This window comes from Malania oleifera, chromosome 9, assembly GCF_029873635.1.
Source record: "Malania oleifera isolate guangnan ecotype guangnan chromosome 9, ASM2987363v1, whole genome shotgun sequence".
Lineage (NCBI taxonomy): Eukaryota > Viridiplantae > Streptophyta > Magnoliopsida > Santalales > Ximeniaceae > Malania > Malania oleifera.
The window spans coordinates 21,604,194-21,623,130 of record NC_080425.1 but is presented as its reverse complement, the minus strand read 5'-3'; the positions used below and the strand labels follow the sequence as shown (position 1 = coordinate 21,623,130).

General features: G+C 37.5%; 1 protein-coding gene across 5 annotated transcripts; it reads right to left on the bottom strand.

The window, feature by feature from the left end:
• Positions 1-632: 632 nt before the first annotated feature.
• LOC131164441 (probable LRR receptor-like serine/threonine-protein kinase At1g63430) lies at positions 633-18,459 on the bottom strand. 5 transcript variants are annotated; one of them, XM_058121619.1, is made up of 12 exons: positions 17,812-18,459; positions 17,454-17,592; positions 17,243-17,314; positions 16,918-17,139; positions 8,474-8,590; positions 8,348-8,412; positions 7,561-7,812; positions 7,243-7,448; positions 6,955-7,087; positions 6,719-6,876; positions 1,207-1,422; positions 633-1,093 (listed from the first exon to the last, which is right to left on the bottom strand). In XM_058121619.1, the coding sequence occupies exons 1-12, from the start codon at positions 17,894-17,896 to the stop codon at positions 845-847; spliced, it is 1,914 nt and encodes a 637-aa protein (XP_057977602.1). In that variant the 5' UTR covers positions 17,897-18,459; the 3' UTR covers positions 633-844. The 5 variants fall into 5 exon arrangements, with proteins under 5 accessions (XP_057977602.1, XP_057977603.1, XP_057977605.1 ...); XM_058121620.1 differs by having other exon boundaries at positions 8,348-8,400; positions 17,812-18,458; XM_058121622.1 differs by having other exon boundaries at positions 8,546-8,590; positions 17,812-18,458.
• Positions 18,460-18,937: the final 478 nt, after the last annotated feature.

Genomic DNA, 18,937 nt, shown 5'->3' with positions numbered 1-18,937 from the left:
CCAAGACCCTTTGGACCTTTACCTCCTTGCCAAACCCGTAGTAAACTCACAATGTCCAGCATAAACAAGGACAACAACAAGCTTTAGAATAGAATAGAATGCAAGACCTCTTGCAGGCTTATGCTCGCCCTCACCAACAATTATATTATCAACAGAGAGAGAGAGAGAGAGCCTGGTTGATTGAAATGGCTTTTTCCTCTCACTTTTAAATTGTCGTCCCTTCTTTCAGCCAAAAATAATAAATAATAAATATTAGGAATTGAAGGGCTTCATTTAATCTCTCACGGCAGTAAAATTTTTCTTTACAACTATACATCTACGCTGATCGATAATTAACATGCAGTATGTTGTACATGTCAAGTTTATTTATCTACTTTTTTATTATTCAGTCTTTTTTGGTAATTTTAAGGAATATGGGTTGGTGTTTTGGGAGATAAAAACAGAACAAGAAGAGCAAATTTAATACCATGCGAGCAAAGATGCAACCGGTGCTAGAACTTTGGTTGGAGGAACATTAATGAAGTGTTGTAACCATCCTTGAGTAGTCAAGAGTAGGCTTTTTGGCTTTCCCTCAAGGGCATTTTTTTCCCTGAATGGGATTTTGCGTTATTGTATTTGAGGTGCAAGGTGTATTTCAAAGTGGAGTAACTTTAGAACTTTACCAATCAGCCAATAGTATACAAACTTTCAAACAGAGGTAATGTATCATCCATAAAGCTCTCTTTCTTTTAGCATGCAACAGAGGAGAGACAGAGACAGAAACAGAGACAGCATTACAATTTTTTTGTGTGTATTTGCAGTGTGTGTGTGTGTGTGTATTTACAGTGTGGTAACTTTAACGCAATTATGGGGAAAGTGACAGCCCGGCCCATCCCAAAGAAGAAGATGCCTTCAGCTGAGAAGACACAGATGTGTCAATGCTGCTCTCTAAAATGGTGCACAACTCCAGCATGGATGGCCGCTTGATGGGGTCTGGATTGATGCATAAATTTACCACTTCACAAATAACTTTTAGGTCATTATATCTAAAATATTTCAATTCAGGATCCACCACAAAACACATTACTTCTGGCAGCGCAAGAAAGTTCTTAGCCTGCAGCAGAAAGGGAAAGGTCCATCTATAATTCATGTCTTCATAGTATTCGAAACAAATAAAAAAAAAAAAAGAATTTTATATTTATACCCAAATTTTGAGATGTTTCTCACCCAATCTACTAAGCAACCTTTGTCATTGCAGTATGGAGGTCTTCCACTGACTATTTCAAGTAAAAGTACACCAAATGAATAGATGTTGCCTTCAACATCCAGACGGCGCCCCTCCAGAGAATTTGAAAGAAGGCAAATAGCACCTTCACTCTGAATAGAATCCGAGTTATTTTCTGATCTTGCAAGAATTGTCTTCCAACTTTCAAAATCAACCAACTGCAGTCATCATTAAAAGGCAGTTTCAAAACTACAATTTTGTATGCAATAGGAGAGTTCTATCATAACTTAGTAGGATTTAAAATCGGAATGCCTGGTCAAGAGAAAATGAGTGCAGCAATTTCTTTTTCCTCTTTTCAGACCCACTTAGGAAAAACTCAGGAAAAGAGAAAAACATGTCCAGAATTTTTTAAAACAAGCTTTCTCGAGCATACACGAAGTCTCTGTTCAAGAATTCACATGCTTTGATCCTTAAATTCCAAGCAAGCAGAGTCGGCTGTAAGCAGAATTCTATATGAATAATTCTTCAATTCACATAAGTACATCCCAATCTTTTATAATACAATCAACTAATCTAAATAAGGAAATAATCTCCCTACGGAATAAAATACAATAAAATAAATCTCCTACGTTCATCCACCTTCCTAAGTTATTCATTATTCACAAAGATATTAGGGATTTTAACACTCCCCCTCAAGTTGGATCATAGATATTAATCATCTCCAACTTGCTAATGAGATCATCAAAGTTCTGTCGTCCCAACCCTTTAGTGAAGATATCTGCAGTTTGTTCCTTGGTAGGTACATAAGTCATACGGAGAGTTCCTTCTTCAATTTTTTCTTTGATAAAGTGTCTATCCACTTCCACATGTTTAGTCCTGTCATGTTAAACTAGATTGAGAGAGATACTGATGGCTGCCTTGTTGTCATAATAGAGTTTGATAGGAAATTCCACCGGGACCTGTTGTTCCTCCAAGAGTTTCTGTAACCACAGTCCTTCACATATTCCTTAAGCAACTGCCCTAAACTCAGCTTCAGTACTACTACGAGCCACTACATTCTGTTTTTTGCTTCTCCAAGTTACCAGATTTCCCCAAACGAATGTCAATAACCTGTGGTGGACTTTCTATCTTCCACTGATCCAGCCCAATCTGCATCTGTAAAAATCTCTACTTTCTTGTTTTCATATTTCTTGAAAAAGAGTCTTTTGCCCGAGGAACCCTTGAGATATCGAAGGATCTTGTAAACAACATCTAAGTGGGCTTCTTTTGGTGAATGCATATGTTGGCTTACTACCCTGACTGCAAATGCAATATCTGGTCTAGTATATGATAGGTAGATTAGCATACCAACCAATCTCTGATACCTCTCCTTTTCAACTGGTATCCCACAATCTTCAACCCTCTTTATTGTTTCAATCGGGGTTTCACTGGGTTTGCATCCAAGCATGCCGGTTTCAATTAGGAGATCAGTAACATACTTTCGCTGAGAAACACTAATTCCCTTTTTTGTTTTAGCAACTTCCATGCCCAAGAAGTACCGCATTTGTCCTAAGTCTTTACTTCAAATTTAGTAGCTAGAACCCTCTTCAATCTTTCCATCTCTACCGTATCATCCCTAGTTAGGATTATATCATCAACATATACTATAAGAATTGTTCTCTTGCCCTTTTCAGACTGTTGGAAGAATAGGGTGTGATCTGATTGCCTTTTTCGATATCCTTGGTTCTTTATTACTTTTGCAAATCTGTCAAACCATGCTCTGGGAGATTGTTTAAGTCCATACAGGGACTTCTTGAGTTTATACACCTTTCCTGCTGAATCCTAGCGGTATAGTCATGTAAACTTCCTCTTCTAACTCACCATTTAGAAATGCATTCTTAATGTCAAGTTGTTGTAGTGGCCAATCTAAGTTGGCTGCTAAGGACAGGAGGACCCAAACTGTATTCAAGTTTTCCACTGGTGCAAATGTCTCCGTATAGTCAATGCCATAAGTTTATGTAAAATCTTTTGCAACAAGTCTGGCTTCATATCGTTCAACTATCCCATTAGATTTATGTTTCACTGTGAAGACCCATTTACAACTAACTAACTTCTTCCCTTTTGGCAAATTCATTAACTCCCAAGTTCCATTTTTTTTCTAGAGCCCACATTTCCTCCATAACCGCCTCCCTCCATTTAGGTATTTTTAGGGCTTCCTAAATGTTCTTTGGAATTCTTGTCCTGTCAAGGTTAGAGACAAAAGCACGATATCTTGTAGACAAACTTTTACAAGACATGTATTTAGACCAGGGATATTGAGTACATGACCTGGTTTGTTTTCTGATTGCAATAGGTAAATTGATGTCTTCAGATACAACATTATCAGACGAGAGCTCTATTACCCGATCAAGATTGGGTGTGGACTAATGGTTATTCGGAGCCATCACCGGTTCCAACATTCTTGGTGTCTCAGGTATGAGATTCTCCTTGTTCTTTGTGTTCAACTTTCTTAAGTAAACAAGTATATCTGCATTGTTTTGTTTTCCTGTATCTCCCCCTGAGATTAAGCATTCTTTTGTGTTCAACAGGTCAGGAAGTGAAGCAATGTAAGGCTTAATAGATAGGTCATGGAATGAAGCATTGGGCATCTTAATAGATGGTACGGGTTTAGATGGTACATATTCAATAGTAAAGAAGTCAACGAACCGATCTTTACTCCATTTCTCCCCCTGAAGAGAGGTCTTGGGGAAAAAAGGAGTGGTTTCAAAGAATGTGACATCCAGGCTAACAAACGTCCTTTTTGAGACAGGATCATAGCATTTGTATCCTTTCTGGGTAGGGGAGTAACCGATGAAAACACATTTAACAACACAAGGATCCAATTTATCCCGATGGTGAGCATGAACATGAATAAATGCAATGCAACCAAAGATTTTTAGCGGAAGACTGGAGGGAAGGCGAGAGGTCAGAAAAAATTCCTGGAATTTCTAGAGAGGAATGGCAAAGGAAAATACTCGACTCGACATTCAATTAATGAGATGGGTAGCTGTTAAGATGGCATCTCCCCAAAAATAGTTTTTCATGTTTGTAGTGAACATCAAAGCCTAAGCTACTTCAAGTATATGTCTGTTTTTTCATTCGGCAACCCCATTTTGTTGAGGGGTGTCTACACAAGAACTCTGATGAATAATCCCATTTTTTGAAGATAAGTTCCCAGAATTTCATTAAAATATTTCGTACCATTATCAGTACGTAAATTTGAAGTTGAGTCTGGAATTGTGTTTGAACCATGGAATAAAATTTGACAAAAATGGAGCGGACTTCTGTTTTATCTTTCAACAAGTAAACTCAAAAACGACGAGTATAGTCATCAATAAAAATAACAAATCATTTTGTATAGGTGCGATTGGGGGATCTTGAGGGTCCCCACAAATCACTGTGAATCATAGTAAACAGGTGGGATGGTTTGTATATGGATGATAGGAAAGAGGCACGCCGGTGTTTTGCAAGCTCACACACTTCACATTGAAACTCAGAAGACTTTTTATTTGAACATATAAATGGAAACAAACGTTTTAAATATTGAAAATTTGGGTGACCCATCCTAGAATGCCATAATAAAAATTCATTCTCTCTAGAGATAGATACAGAATCACAAATTGCAGTATTATATTGTTTACTCAAGCTTACCTCCTCAAAGTAGTAGAGTCATTCATACGCCTTAACAGTGCCAATCGTCTTCCCTGATGACAGGTCCTAAAAAACACAATGAGATGAAACAAATTTAGCAAAGCAATTGGAGTCTTTCGTTAACTGGTTGATAGATAACAAATTGCAAGATAACTTGGGAACATGGAGGACAAATTTTAAAGTTACAGAGTCAGATATGCGAATACGTCCTTTACTGGCGATTGGTGAGAAGAACCATCTGCAATTTTGACTCTCAGATTTCCAACATATGGTGAATAGGATGAAAATAATTGATAAGAACCAGTCATATGATCAAATACACCCGAGTCAATTATCCATGGTAATTTGTAACAAGATATAGTATTTAAGGCTGATAAATAATTATCTTAGTGAGTCAAAGAACCAGTGGAAGACTGACCCAATGTTTGAATTGAGGAAATCATTTTATATTGTTGATCTAACTGTTCAGGGCTGAACACACTACTTAAAATGTTATTGCTTTTTTCACCTTGTGATTTTTCAGTTGAATAATCAGCAGCAGCCTGATACCCGCGATTTTTTTGATATTTTTGCAGGTTTTCCATGAATCTGTCTTTTGAATGTCCCGACTTTCGATGATGTTCGCACCAAATTTTTCCTTTTTGTGGCCTTTGTCCAAAACCGGAGCCTGAGCCCGAGCTCGAGCCCGAAACTTCAGGCCCCATGTCTTTTCGGGTTGGGGCTGAAATTTCAGGTGCGCTATGCGTCTTCAACATCACCTTGCGGCGACTCTCCTCACGCCGCACCTCTGCGAAGACCTCCCGAGTGGAAGGTAGGGGACACCGGCCAAGGATCCTCCCTCGTACATCATCCAGGTTGCGATTGAGACCTCCCAAAAACTCGAACACCCTCTCATTCTCGAGGCGTTGCTTGTACCATATGCTTTGCAGAGCACTCCCACTCTTATCGACGCTAAGGTCAAGCTCCTGCCGTAGGGTGGTCATCTCCATGAAGTACTCAGTGACCTCCCTTTCTCCTTGCTGCAGCTGCCACAGTCGGGTCTTAATCTCAAAGATTTGGGAGTAACTTTCGGCATCAGAGTATGTCTCGCGAACTGCGTCCTAGACATCCTTGGTCGTTGGAAGGAACAAGTATATCTTGCCGACTGAGGGCTTCATCGAATTTATAAGCCACGCTGTCACCATGGAATTCTCAGCTTTCCATTTTTGCAGAGCCGCGATGTCGGTTGTGACAGGCTTCTTCCATTCACCAGTAAGGTATCCTAACCTCCCTTTTCCTTCAATCACTAGTTTAATGGACTGAGCCCATTCACAGAATTTTTTTCCGTTCAATTTCTCCACCAAGAGTGGAAACCTGCGAACTCATGGTTGAGACGATGCCAAAGTTGCCAATGAGAGTTTCAGAGGAACTCAACCCTCTACGGTTGATGGCGTCGTCTGCCATAGTTAGCTAAGGTTTAGGAACCTAGCTCTGATACCATAAGCAAAATTCTATATGAATAATTATTCAATTCACATATGTACATCCCAATCTTTTATAATACAATCAACTAAGCTAAATAAGAAAATAATCTCCCTACAGAATAAAATAAAATACAATAAAATAAAATCTTACATTTATTCATCTTCCTAATTTATTCATTATTCACAAAGATACTTGAGATTTTAACAGCCCATTTTTCAACACAAAGAGGGAACCATGTACTATAATGGGCATGTTATAAGATTCTCTTGGTGTAATGAACCCACCAAGACACTAATTTAGCCCCTCGCTTGATCATTTTACATGAAGATTAATATTCTGCTGCATTTGCTTTAACGAACTGATACAAGGTCTTGAACATACCTTTGGAGAAAAATCTTCTGTAAGATATACAGCACTCGAATTAAACTCAGATATGGAGAATGGCGGCTCAAATCCTGTATGAAGATAACTTAGTCCACGAGCAATGCCAATAATAATGTTCATTCGTCGTGTCCAAGATAACTGGTATCCATCTCCACCTACAGTTAAAACAGCTCAGGTTTTAGCAATTGAAGCACTATGAAGAAAAAAATGCTAGCAAAAGAAGCCCAACTTACAGTGAAGGTGCTCATATAGAGTTCCATTTGATGCGTATTCAAAAACCAGCATCCTTGTAAAAGGAGTGCTATCTCTACAATAGCCCAATAGTTTTCCAGTGTTCTCATGATTTAATCTTGCCAAATCCACAACCTGAAAGCAATAAAACAGGAAACAGATTGAAACTTCTAAAAGTTTGGCCTTCATAAAATTTTCAAGTTCCACCTTTTTGTAGGCCCATGGTATCCTTCCAAAGTAAGCAGTACGTTGAACTTTTCTGTAGGTGTCTAGTAATAAAGAGTAACAACCTCTTTCTGAAAATAAAGTTCAAGATAGCCCGTCCAATGCTCTTCATTGATGCAAAGGGAAATCACAGCAATCTCAGGCCCACCTTTGAGTGTGCCTTTGTAGACCAGACAGTCAGGAAACGAGCCAATGATGTTGCTGAAATCTTCACATGCTACTTCAAGCTCTTGCCTGCTAAATCGCAATGCATCCTTCAACATCTCAGGATCTGCATAGAAACTTCACTAAATTAAGTCATTATTGTTTCTAATTAATAAGCCTTTGCAAGTCAATAGGCAATAGGGTGGAAATGGCAGGCAGTTGACGAGTATGAATTTAACCTATGTAAGCTGTCAGATCCTCCTTCTCCCTTACTGATTTCTTCCAGGAAATACTGATGGAAGATCTGCCTTTGAATGGATGAAGAGCAGTGAGAAGAGCAACAAGAAAAAGGGAACCAACCATGATTCCTGTCACAATTTTTAAGGCTAAAAGCCAGTCAGGTTTTGATAACCCCTGGTGTTTGTATCCGTATGCAGCATGCTCTTGCTTTGGGCCAACTATAGGATGGCTTTTGTGGGGTGGAGTGGCACCTGTAAAAGAAATCTTATCATTACAAAGCATAATATGAAGCATTGTACAACTAAGAGCTATTGAACCTAATAATAAAGTTGAATCAGGCATCGCAGAAAATTCATTAATTTTGAAATACAAATGTATCTATAACAAAATTTCAAGTAATTTTGAATATGTATCAAAAATGCCAGTTTTTTTTTCCTTATGACCTCACTCTTTTGGTTTTATTCTAGGGATTGTCATTGTCAGATCTTCAAAGTGACTGGAGGAAAGGTTGTAATTTGTTTTTCTTTTTCTTTTTTCTTTTTTTCAGAGAATCTCTTATCTTCACCTCCTTGTAAATTCTATTTCTTGTTAACGAATTTCATTTTCTATCCAAAAGTAAAAAAAAAATTCAGTTTGCATTTTGCATTGCAAGGAGTTCCAAATTTTTGACTTGGTCAAATAACATAGAATTGATCATAATATACACGTTTTTATTGGGTGATTATGTATTTGACACCTATGGCAATTCAACAAATACACACCCACAAGGAAAACTGCCACACATACCACATTGTGCAGCAACACGTTGTTTAGGCTCCTGGCCTTGAAGGCAATTCCCTCTAAAAATTGACCTGCCGAAATAAGTAAGTACAACATAGTTCACAAACAAAGGCAAAAACAGAGACAGAATACCTTGGAAGATAGTCCAAGCACTTGGGTATGCTCCCAACAAAGAAGTTGTATGAGAAATTTGCAACTCTTAACTTGGATGTTAGACAGAGGCCAGTAGCATTCCCACTTGATGGATGCCTGAAACAAAAATATGCCAGGGGAAACATTTCTTCTAAGAAAATAAGGACCTTTGAAACAATACCAAACACATCATGATTTATGACCATGTCATTGGACCTACTGGCTGTTACAAACTTTAAAACATACTCAGCCTTTTATTTTCCTTTTTTTTTTAGTATCATTACACTGATATTATTGCGATAAATGATATAACTAATGCTTGCTCAAAATCTATTATAGAATATAATGATGTCAATATGAAGGCAAGAAAAGAATAACAGAGCTATTAATGACTACTGCAATGATAATTATCCACATTGATAGTCAGTCTTTTCTAAATTATTTTGCCCCATGTCATTGAAGTGCAACAACAGGTTACCATGGAAAACTTTTAAGGCATCCTAACTACACTTTGAAGATTTATTAGCAGACAAAATAAAAAGCAAAATAAGATAGAGCAACCCTGTTCTAAAGGTGCAAGGTTTATACCGATAAAGGACTTTTGATAAATTTCAACTGGCTGAATACTAAAAACAAGAATCTACACACAAAAATTGATGCGCAAAAATGAAGTGCCTTGCATACTTTTGCATGTATCATGAAGGCTAAGAATCTATGCTTTGAATATTTATTAGCAGATAAAATAAACAGCACAATAAGATAGAGCAGCACTGTTCTAAAGGTGGAAGGTTTATACCATTTAAGGACTTTTGATAAATTTCGAATGGCTGAATACTAAAAACAAAAATCTACATGCAAAAATCAATGTGCAAAAAGTGAAGTGCCTTGCATAGTTTTGCACGTAACATGAAGGCTAAGATATCTTCAAGGAAAATTAGTTAAAACGGTCACACTATAAATTTATAATTCAATTAGTATATATCCATAATTCAAAAATTATAGTGGCATTCAATCAAAACTTGAGACAGCAATCTAATTTGAGATGCTTTCTAGAAAATATTGAAGAAAGAGAAATGTTGCTAAGAGACACAAAAACCAATAAGGCTCCCTTGTCATATCATAAGTCTGATAAGGGCATGATATCTGCAGCCTTTTCTCCATCTTTGGAAGGCTGTTAGCCTTACCATTGGATCAAGACTAACTTTTATTCACAAAATAAGTTATTCTGTGTAGAATTGCAGCAGCAGCAGCAAAATCACCTCAGTTTATGTCTATTTCCTCTGTTAAAGAATACAATCGCCGATCAGCCCACTGCACAAGACTCCAGCTAGCAGAAGGGCCTGGGGAAGGTGGATGGTAGGCAGCCCTACCTCATTCATAGAGAGGCTGCCTCCAGTTGTTAAAGAATATGGTGAGAATTTATGCAGCATGGACCCTTCTATAAAGAAGCTGGCTCCATGCATTGGACAGTGGCATTCCTCATTCATTCCTCTCACACTACCTAATACTTAAATTATAAATGCATTCATGATTTAAAATATATAGTTAACTTCAGAGGACTTGGAAAACTTTTCAGACACTCCTTGAACACTTTTTTGCGCTTCTTTAATGAGCTTTAAACATTACAACATATAGTAGCAAAAAGTATATTCTTCTTTTCACAGAAAGGAATAGCAATAATAGTTCATCTAGATTTATAATAAATTTGGCCACAATGACAACTTAAAAGACACATTGAGAATTGCATGGGAGGAAAGAGGAAGGGGGAGAACATACGCATTTATATTCGGTTTTTTAGATATAAAATGTTAAATAAATGTCATAAGTCAATATATTTTTTTTGTATAGAATACATATATAGGTTTATATTTATTTATTTTTTCATGCCCTTACCGTGTCATGCCCTACGTTTTTAGGATTTGTTATATCCCCATATCTCTGTTTATGCTACTACTGGTCCCATGTCCTTTGCAATACTTCATAGTTCTAACACGTTAGCAACCTATCAGGGCTGTATAGGATCTTAAAACAGCATGGTGGGATAACATGAAGAAATAGACTCCAATACTATATACTAAAACAAGCAGTAAGGCAAAAAACTCCTTGCTAAGCAGTAAAACCTTGTATTTCACTTCTGTAGTTATGTTTACTAATAAATATATATATCAATCCCAAGAAGAGCTTGAAGTTTATTCATTCCTTATTTCAAAATTAGTAAAGAAGGCTTCAATTTAGTAATATAGCACATGAAATATTTCACCAGAAAAGCAGTGCAAACTAATAGGAAGAAAATATCTCTTCAAAGCCTTCTTCATCCCTCACATTTCATTTAGCATAACATCCAACAGAATAGACTAATTGTGGAATGAGATAAACATATAATGGTTTACAATGATGTTAGTGGCAGTCAGATCCGGCACCATAATTTGTCACTCTAATTATGGCATGATTTTATATTATTTCTTTAGATATTCTGTGATTAGTAGGCTGATTGTAATTGCTTTATTTAGTCTCCTAGATGGCTGTAATTTCTGATTTTCAGCCTTGTAACTGACATTTCTATTTGCTATATAATACAAAAACCCTCACAGAGAGTGGTATTCAATCCAATTGACATGGTATCAAAGCTTTATTTCAATTAGGATTGTTCTAATTTTTTTCAGTTCTTTTCTATGGGTAGCAGCAATTTCTGGGTCGTCGGCAGTTTTTTGTTAGGTTTCCAGTGGGTATTAAACAGCTATTCGACAGTTTCTGTTGGGTTGGTGATCTGTGGTGTTGATTTTGTTTGCTGCAAAATCTTTGGTGGCTTTCGGTGTTTTGTTTCGTCACACAAATCTTTGGTGGTGTTGATTCTATTTGCTGCAGAATCTCTGGTGGCTGTCGGTGTTCTGTTTCGTCACACGTGAATCAGGTTTTATTTTTTGTGATTCAATTTTTTGTTAGGTTTCATCATGTCTTCTAGTGATTCCTTTGGGGTGTGTTTTACTGGAAAAAATTACTCTTCCTTGGAATTCTTGTTTCATTTATTTGTTACAGGGAAAGGGTGCATTTTACTGGAAAAAATTACTCTGCCTAGGAATTCCAGTTTCGTTTATTTGTTACAGGGAAAGAATTGTAGGGCCAGCATGATGTTAGTGATCCAGCTCCTACGGAGCCTAAGGAGTTGGCCAAGTGGAAGGTTAAAGATGCACGTGTGATGTCCTGGATTTTAGGGTTGGTTAATCCTCTTATTGTGCTCAATTTAAGGGCCTATAAGACTGCGAAGAGTATGTGGGAGTACTTGCTGAAGATTTATCACCAGGATAATAGTGCACGTCGATTTCAATTGGAATATGAGATAGCTAGTTACACTCAAGGTGATCTCTCCATTCAGGAGTATTTTTCTGGTTTTCAGAATTTATGGGGAGATTTTTCTGATGTGGTTTATGCAAAGGTACCTGCTGCATCTATCTCTGCTGTTCAAGCTGTTCATGAGCAGAGCAAGAGAGATCATTTTCTGATGAAATTGCACCCTGAATTTGAGGCTATTCTCTCAAATTTAATGAACCGAGATCCTTCACCATCTTTGGATGCTTGTTTTGTAGAATTACTTCGCGAGGAGCAGCGCCTTCTCACACAGGCTGAGTTCCAGCAGGATGCTAACCTGAATCTCGTTGCCTATGCAGCCTACAGGAGAGGGAAGGGTAAGGATATGTGCAAGGTCCAGTGTTTTGGCAGCAAGGAGTATGGTCATATTGCTGCCAACTATGCAAAGAAAGTGTGCAACTATTGTAAGAAACAAGGCCACTTTATTAGAGAATGTCCCACTCGACCTCCAAATCGTCACACCACTGCTTATCAAGGCTACAGTGAACACTTCTTCTGCTCCAGGGATGTCCTCAGCTTCATCGTCTGCAACTGGATCCTCTAGTCTTATCCCTGAAATGGTCCAGCAAATGTTTATGTCTCCTTTCTCCGCCTTGGGGCTTCAAGGTAATACTTCACATAAGTCTTGGCTTATTGATTCAGCTGCATCCAATCATATGACCAAATCATCTAATGTGTTGTGCAATGTTCGTCCATATCATGGTTCGTCGCAAATTCAAGTAGCTAATGCAATTCATTTAGCTATTAATGAAATAGGAGATATCAATCCTTCATTCAAAGATGTTTATGTATCTCCTGGACTGTCTAATAATCTTATTTCGGTTGGCCAGTTTGTTGAGAAAAAAGTGCGATGTCCATTTTTCTCGTGATGGTTGTCTTGTGCAGGATCAGGTGTCAGGGAAGATACTCGCGAAGGGGCCTAAAGTTGGTAGACTCTTTCCACTGCAGTTTTCTATTCCTAGTAGTTTATCTTTGGCTTGTATGACAGTTAATACTTCAAGTGAAGTATGGCATAAAAGTTTGGGCCATCCAAACTCTGTTGTATTGTCTCGTATGTTAAATTCTGGTTTGTTAGGCAATAAAGAAAATGTTTCTAAACACTGGTCATTTGATTGTTCTGTATGCAAACTTGGTAAGAGTAAGACTCCGTTGTTTCTTTCTCATTGTAGTTGTGCAGCGGAATGCTTTTATATTGTGCATAGTGATGTGTGGGGCATTTCTCCTATAATTTCTCATGCTCAATATAAATATTTTGTGACATTCAAAGATGATTTCAGTCGGTATACTTGGGTCTATTTTCTTCAGGCCAATATGAGGTCCTATCTCTTTTTCAGAACTTCGTCGCATATATTGAGAACTAATTTTCTACATGTATTAAGATGTTGAGGTCTGATTCTAGTGGAGAGTACATGTCCCACGAGTTTCATGATTTCTTACATCACAAAGGAATTGTCTCTCAACGTTCTTGTCCTAATATTCCTCAGCAAAATGGGGTGGCGGAACGAAAGAACCAACACCTCTTGGATGTTGTTCGCACCTTATTGCTTGAACCATCTGTCCCGTCTAAATTCTGGGTTGAGGCATTATCTACTGCAGTATACTTAATTAATAGACTGCCCTCTCAGGTCTTGAATTTTGATTCTCCTTATTACCGTTTGTACAATCAACATCCTAGCTATCTTAATCTACATCTTTTTGGATGTGTTTTCTTTGTTCATTTACCTCATCATGAACATCACAAACTCTCTGCTCAGTCTGTTAAATGTGCCTTTATGGGTTATAGTATTTCCCACAAAGGTTATGTTTGCTATGATTCTTGTGCTAACAAATTTCATATGTCACGTAATGTTGTTTTCTTTGACAATCAATGTTTCTTTCCTACACATGTTAAGTCGTTGCCTGAGATTAGTATTCAACCTAGTTTTGATGAATTACCATCTCTTCCTGTGTATACTCGATGTCGACCAGCTTTGCCTCTTCTAGAGATTGACCCTTCATCTGAAGCTGTTCCGACGACTTCTCATAAGATTGACATGACATCCGAGACAAGTCCGATCAGATTTCCCATGCCTCCTGAGCCTAGTCATCGACAATCTAACTGGGTATCATGTCCTCATGATCGGTATGATGATTACCACACTTCTTTTAACACTACTTTGTCATCTATTTCCATTCCTACATGCTTTTCAGAGGCTGTTAAACATGAATGTTGGCAAAAAGCAATGGATGAAGAACTTCAAGCTCTCCAAGACAATCATACCTAGGATTTGTTCCTTGCCCCTCTACTGTTAAAGCCATTGGCTCCTCGGGTTTGTTTTCTTCTCCGTCTTCCACAGTATGTAAGTTAAAGCGATCTCTCTATGGCTTAAAATAGGCTCCCAGAGCGTGGTTTGAAAAATTCAAGTCTACTTTGCATTGTCTCTCCTTTGTTCAAAGCCAATTTGACTCTTCTTTTCTTTTTTGCAAGACTTCGACTGGTCTCATTCTCTTACTTGCATATGTGGATGATATTGTCATTACTAGCACTGACCCCAACTTGAATGATCATCTAAAGCAGAATCTTCAAGCTTCTTTTCATATGAAAGATCTTGGTCCTCTTACGTATTTTTTGGGTTTGGAAATGCACACAGATTCTTCAGGTATATTCTTGAATCAATGCAAATATACTCAGGATTTGATTGGGCTAGTCGGTCTTCAAGATTCGCCTTTGGTGGATACTCCTATGGAGGTCAATGTGAAATATCGAAGTCAGGAGGGTGATCTTCTTTTTGACCCCATTGTGTTCTGACAATTGGTAGGGAGCTTGAACTATTTGACTATTACTCGGCCTGACATTTCCTTTGTTGCCCAGCAGGTTAGTCAGTTTATGCAAACTCCCCTGCCATCTTCATTTAGCTGCTATTCGTCATATTATTCGATATCTTCAGGGGTCACTTGGCCGCGGGTTGTTCTTTCCAACTGGCTCTCCACTTCGCCTTGCTACTTATAGTGATGCGGATTGGGCCGTATGTCCTGATACTTGGCGGTCTGTCACGGGTTGGTGCATGTTTCTTAGTGATTCTTTGATCTCTTGACAAGTAAGAAACAAGCTCGTGTTTCTAAATCCTCTACTAAATCCGAATACCAGGCAATGTCTGTTGCATGTTCTGAGATTGTCTGTCTTCGTAGGCTTTTGGCTGAGCTTGGTTTTTCTCAATCTAATTCTACTCCTCTTCATGCTGATAATACTAGTGCCATTCAAATAGCTACTAATCCTGTTTATCATTAGTGTACAAAGCATATTGAAGTGGACTGTCATTCTATTTGAGAAGCCTTGGACACTCGAATTATATCTCTGCCTCATGTTTCTACTCACCTCTAGATAGCTGACGTCTTCACGAAGGCTATGAAACAACAGCGCCATCAGTTCCATGTGGGCAAATTGATGCTTCTGGATCGGCCAGCATCAATTTGAGGGGGGATGTCAGTTAGATACGGTGCCATAATTAGTCTCTCTAATTATTGCATGATTTTATATTATTAAATTAAATATTTTGTGGTTAGTAGGCTGATTGTAGTTGATATTATGTAATTAATAGGCTGATTGTAAGTAACTAATAGGCTGATTGTAATTGCTTTATTTAGTCTCCTAGATGGCTATAATTGCTGATTTTCAGCATTGTAACTAACATTTCTATTTGCTATATAATACGAGAACCCTCACAGAGAGTGGTATTCAATCCAATTGACAGTTAGATAATGTTATTGATTAAGAAAATAACACATGGACAGATTATAACAGTAACAACAATAAACAGGCCTTGAGTCCCACTAGGTGGGTCAGCTACACGAATCCTCTCCTGCCATTCTATACTATCCTGTGTCATATTGTCTGACTAGCTCAAATTCTTTTAGGGGGCTGTCAAATTCTTAACCCCTATCTCAATCTCACATTATTTTGGGTCTTACCCTCCCCTCTCTTACAACCGCTGACTAGCTCACTCCTCACTAGTGCATTATTTGACCTATGTGCAAACATGCCCAAACCATCGCTACCACGCTTCACTTGTCTTATACAGTTACTATTCGCCCACCTTATCGTTCTCATTTCGGCAATTTTTTATTTTTGGACTTGCTTCTTAGCTGCCTAACATTCTAATCCATATAGCATAGCTATATATAAGTTCCTTTTTATTTTTAAGGGACGACTCAATTACTTTGACTTTTACCCAACCTACTTTAACTCTATGTATTACATCTTCAAATACCCCTTCAACTAGTAGAATCGGTCCAAGGTATCAATATTTATTAGTGTCATTAATTTCTAGACCATCAAGTTTAATATTTTCTCCAATATTCCTCCTAAAACAACTAAAATATATATTCCATCTTATTTCTAGTTATCTAAAAGCATCTAGATTCTAAAGAATTAAATTTTTCTCCACCCCTAGTTTCATCAATTGAAACAATATCATAAACATACACCATGAGACTCATTTACATATTTCTAGTAAATTCATCCATCACCAATGCAAAAAAGATAATAAGTCAAAGTAGATCCTAGATGTGCACCTCTATAAGCACTCAAGGTAGACCCTTGATGTGCACATGTAGTGAATGGGCATTCCCTAGAATCCCCACTTGTAGCCGCAACACTATTAATTAATATATCATACATATCATTAATGACATGGTTTTCTAGGACAAAATCGACAGATTAGGCAATGTATAAATTGTATCTTTCACGTCACATTACTTTTAGCATCAAATCCACAAAAGAGACAAATTTTGGCATGGGTCATGAACCAATAATATGCTACAGTGATGCTAGATTATGCTACTGGCTAAAAGAAGGACAAATCAACTGATTATGCAGTACATGATTTGTATATTTCACCACCTTATATTATTCTAGCTGATGGCGTAGTAGCGTGGAGAAATAGGTTTAACAATCTTCACATACATATCAGAAACATACACAAGAAGCATATTTCAAAGTGATTAAAACAAGAAGGCATTTTTGTAGAGAAAGCATGAAATACTGTAGCAAGTAGTAGATTAAAAGCCAAATGATTCCGTCACAAGAATCTTCTACTCACATTCCACGCATAATAGATGCAAAACTTGAACTGTTACTACCAAGAATGGTTCCAGTAAACCTATTCATGTCCAGTCGAAGTTCCTCAAGGTACTTCAAATTGCCAATCTCAGGTGGAATGGTGCCTGTTAATTGATTCATCCCCAAATCCAAGACCATTAGGGTTTCCAAGGTGACGATTTCTTTGGGTAAAGTTCCAATTAGATTGTTCCCGTGTAAAATGCTACAAAAAATATAGCAAACTAAGCTTTGGTGATCTCATTCTGAAAAATTAATGTAAAATAACTAAAACCCATTTTCATATGGTGTGTAGAAGAAAAGAATACAGTTTCTGCAAGTCAGAGAGTTGACCAAGTTCTGGCGCAATAAACCCCCTCAAAGATGACCCAGAAATATTCCTGCAAATTGGGATTCCAACACAAAAGGGTGATTCACTTTAGCCTCAGCACACATGTTGTTCGTACGAAATCTCTACCATATGGGAAAACTATTTAGTAAAAAAAATGTATTTATAATTAAAGAGGGACAATTTTTTACAGCTTTATAACATGTTCTTTAGCCACAGAGCAGGAAATGCCAAACCAGTCACAAGGATCTGCATCCAGGGCATTCCAGCTTGACAAAACCTGAAATGGGTCTTCATCTATGCCTTCTTTGAAAGTTATAAGAGCCCAAACTGTGCCAAAACAGAGAACTTACAGTCAGGATAAAAAACATGTGGAACTAAATTATTGGCAAATGCCCATTCAAACTCAGTACATTTCGATTTAGAATTTCCAAAAATGCTCAATAATATCCACATTGATTCGAAAACTAGGATCACAATCACAAGCAAATAGTACGAAGCAGTAAATAAATCAAGATAAAGAAAGCAAGAAAAGTTAATGACACGTACGTTCAGATGATGGAAAGGAATCACAGGTCACAAAGAGAACACCAGAAACAACCCAGAGAAGCTGAATTAACGATAAAGATCCCATCCTCTTATCCTCCTACATTCTGCATTATTAGCTAAGCCCTTAACTCAAGAACATAAATGAGTTCACGAAACTCAAGCCTAGAAAATTAACTAACTAACACCACCCAGGGAAATTGAATAAACAAAATCAAAAAAGGAAGAAAGAAAAACAATTTGGAAGAATTCACTGACTAGAAGATACAGGTTTATCAAGAAATAAAACAGGCCAAAGTTCAAAGCACTTCTACTTCGAGCCAGAGAAATTGTTGGTCAATCAACACAGAAAAAAACTGCAGAGAATTTTTTGAAAAAACAATAACAAAATCCAGGTTAAACCGATAATCCAACCACGGCCCAGAAGAAAAACAGTTGAATGAGAGAAGAAATATAAGAGAAGTTAAAAGATCCAAATTGGAAACTTTAGATTCCAAGAGAAGTTTGATCAGGAAAGATGAGCTTAAGATTTTTGCAAACGGAATGGATGAAACGAGAGAGAATTCAAACCGGAGAGAGAAAGAGAGAGCGAGAGAGAGAAGAGAGTAATGTCTTCTTCCGTTCGACGTTAATGGCGGCTTTGCATTGCCATTTACCTTTATTCTTTTTTCAGTTTATAAATCCTTTGGCGCCAATGATCGTATCATTGGGGTGTGACTTGGCGAAAGCAGGGCCACCCGGGCTTTGGGTTGAGTTGAAGTACATGTGTCCATAAAATATTATCTTTGATAAGGAGGAAATTTTTGGTTGGTTTTAGAGTACCCATTTAGTATGCTATCCATTCGGTCTCAAATTATTTCTATTTAACATTAACAGCGGCAACAACAACAACAACAAGGCTTAAGTTACATCTAGATGGGGTCGATTATATGAATTCTTCTTCGTCAATTCACCCAATCCTATCACATAATTCATTACTAGATTTACCACAAGTTTCATCACAAAAATTATTGCATAAACCATTAAATGTAGTGAAAGGAGAAGAATGTACATCTTCATCGATTAATGCTATAAAACAACATTTTTTCTCCTTTTTGATCATTTGAGCTCGGAACATCCAGAGTGGTGG

Excerpts from the sequence above, each read along its gene's own strand:
- LOC131164441 (XM_058121619.1), bottom strand. The coding sequence starts at position 17,896 with ATGGGATCTTTATCGTTAATTCAGCTTCTCTGGGTTGTTTCTGGTGTT. Across the intron at positions 17,593-17,811 it reads TTCCTTTCCATCATCTGAAC|TTTGGGCTCTTATAACTTTC; the intron begins GTACGTGTCATT and ends GTTTTGGCACAG. Across the intron at positions 6,877-6,954 it reads TCTATATGAGCACCTTCACT|GTGGAGATGGATACCAGTTA; the intron begins GTAAGTTGGGCT and ends TTTTAACTGTAG.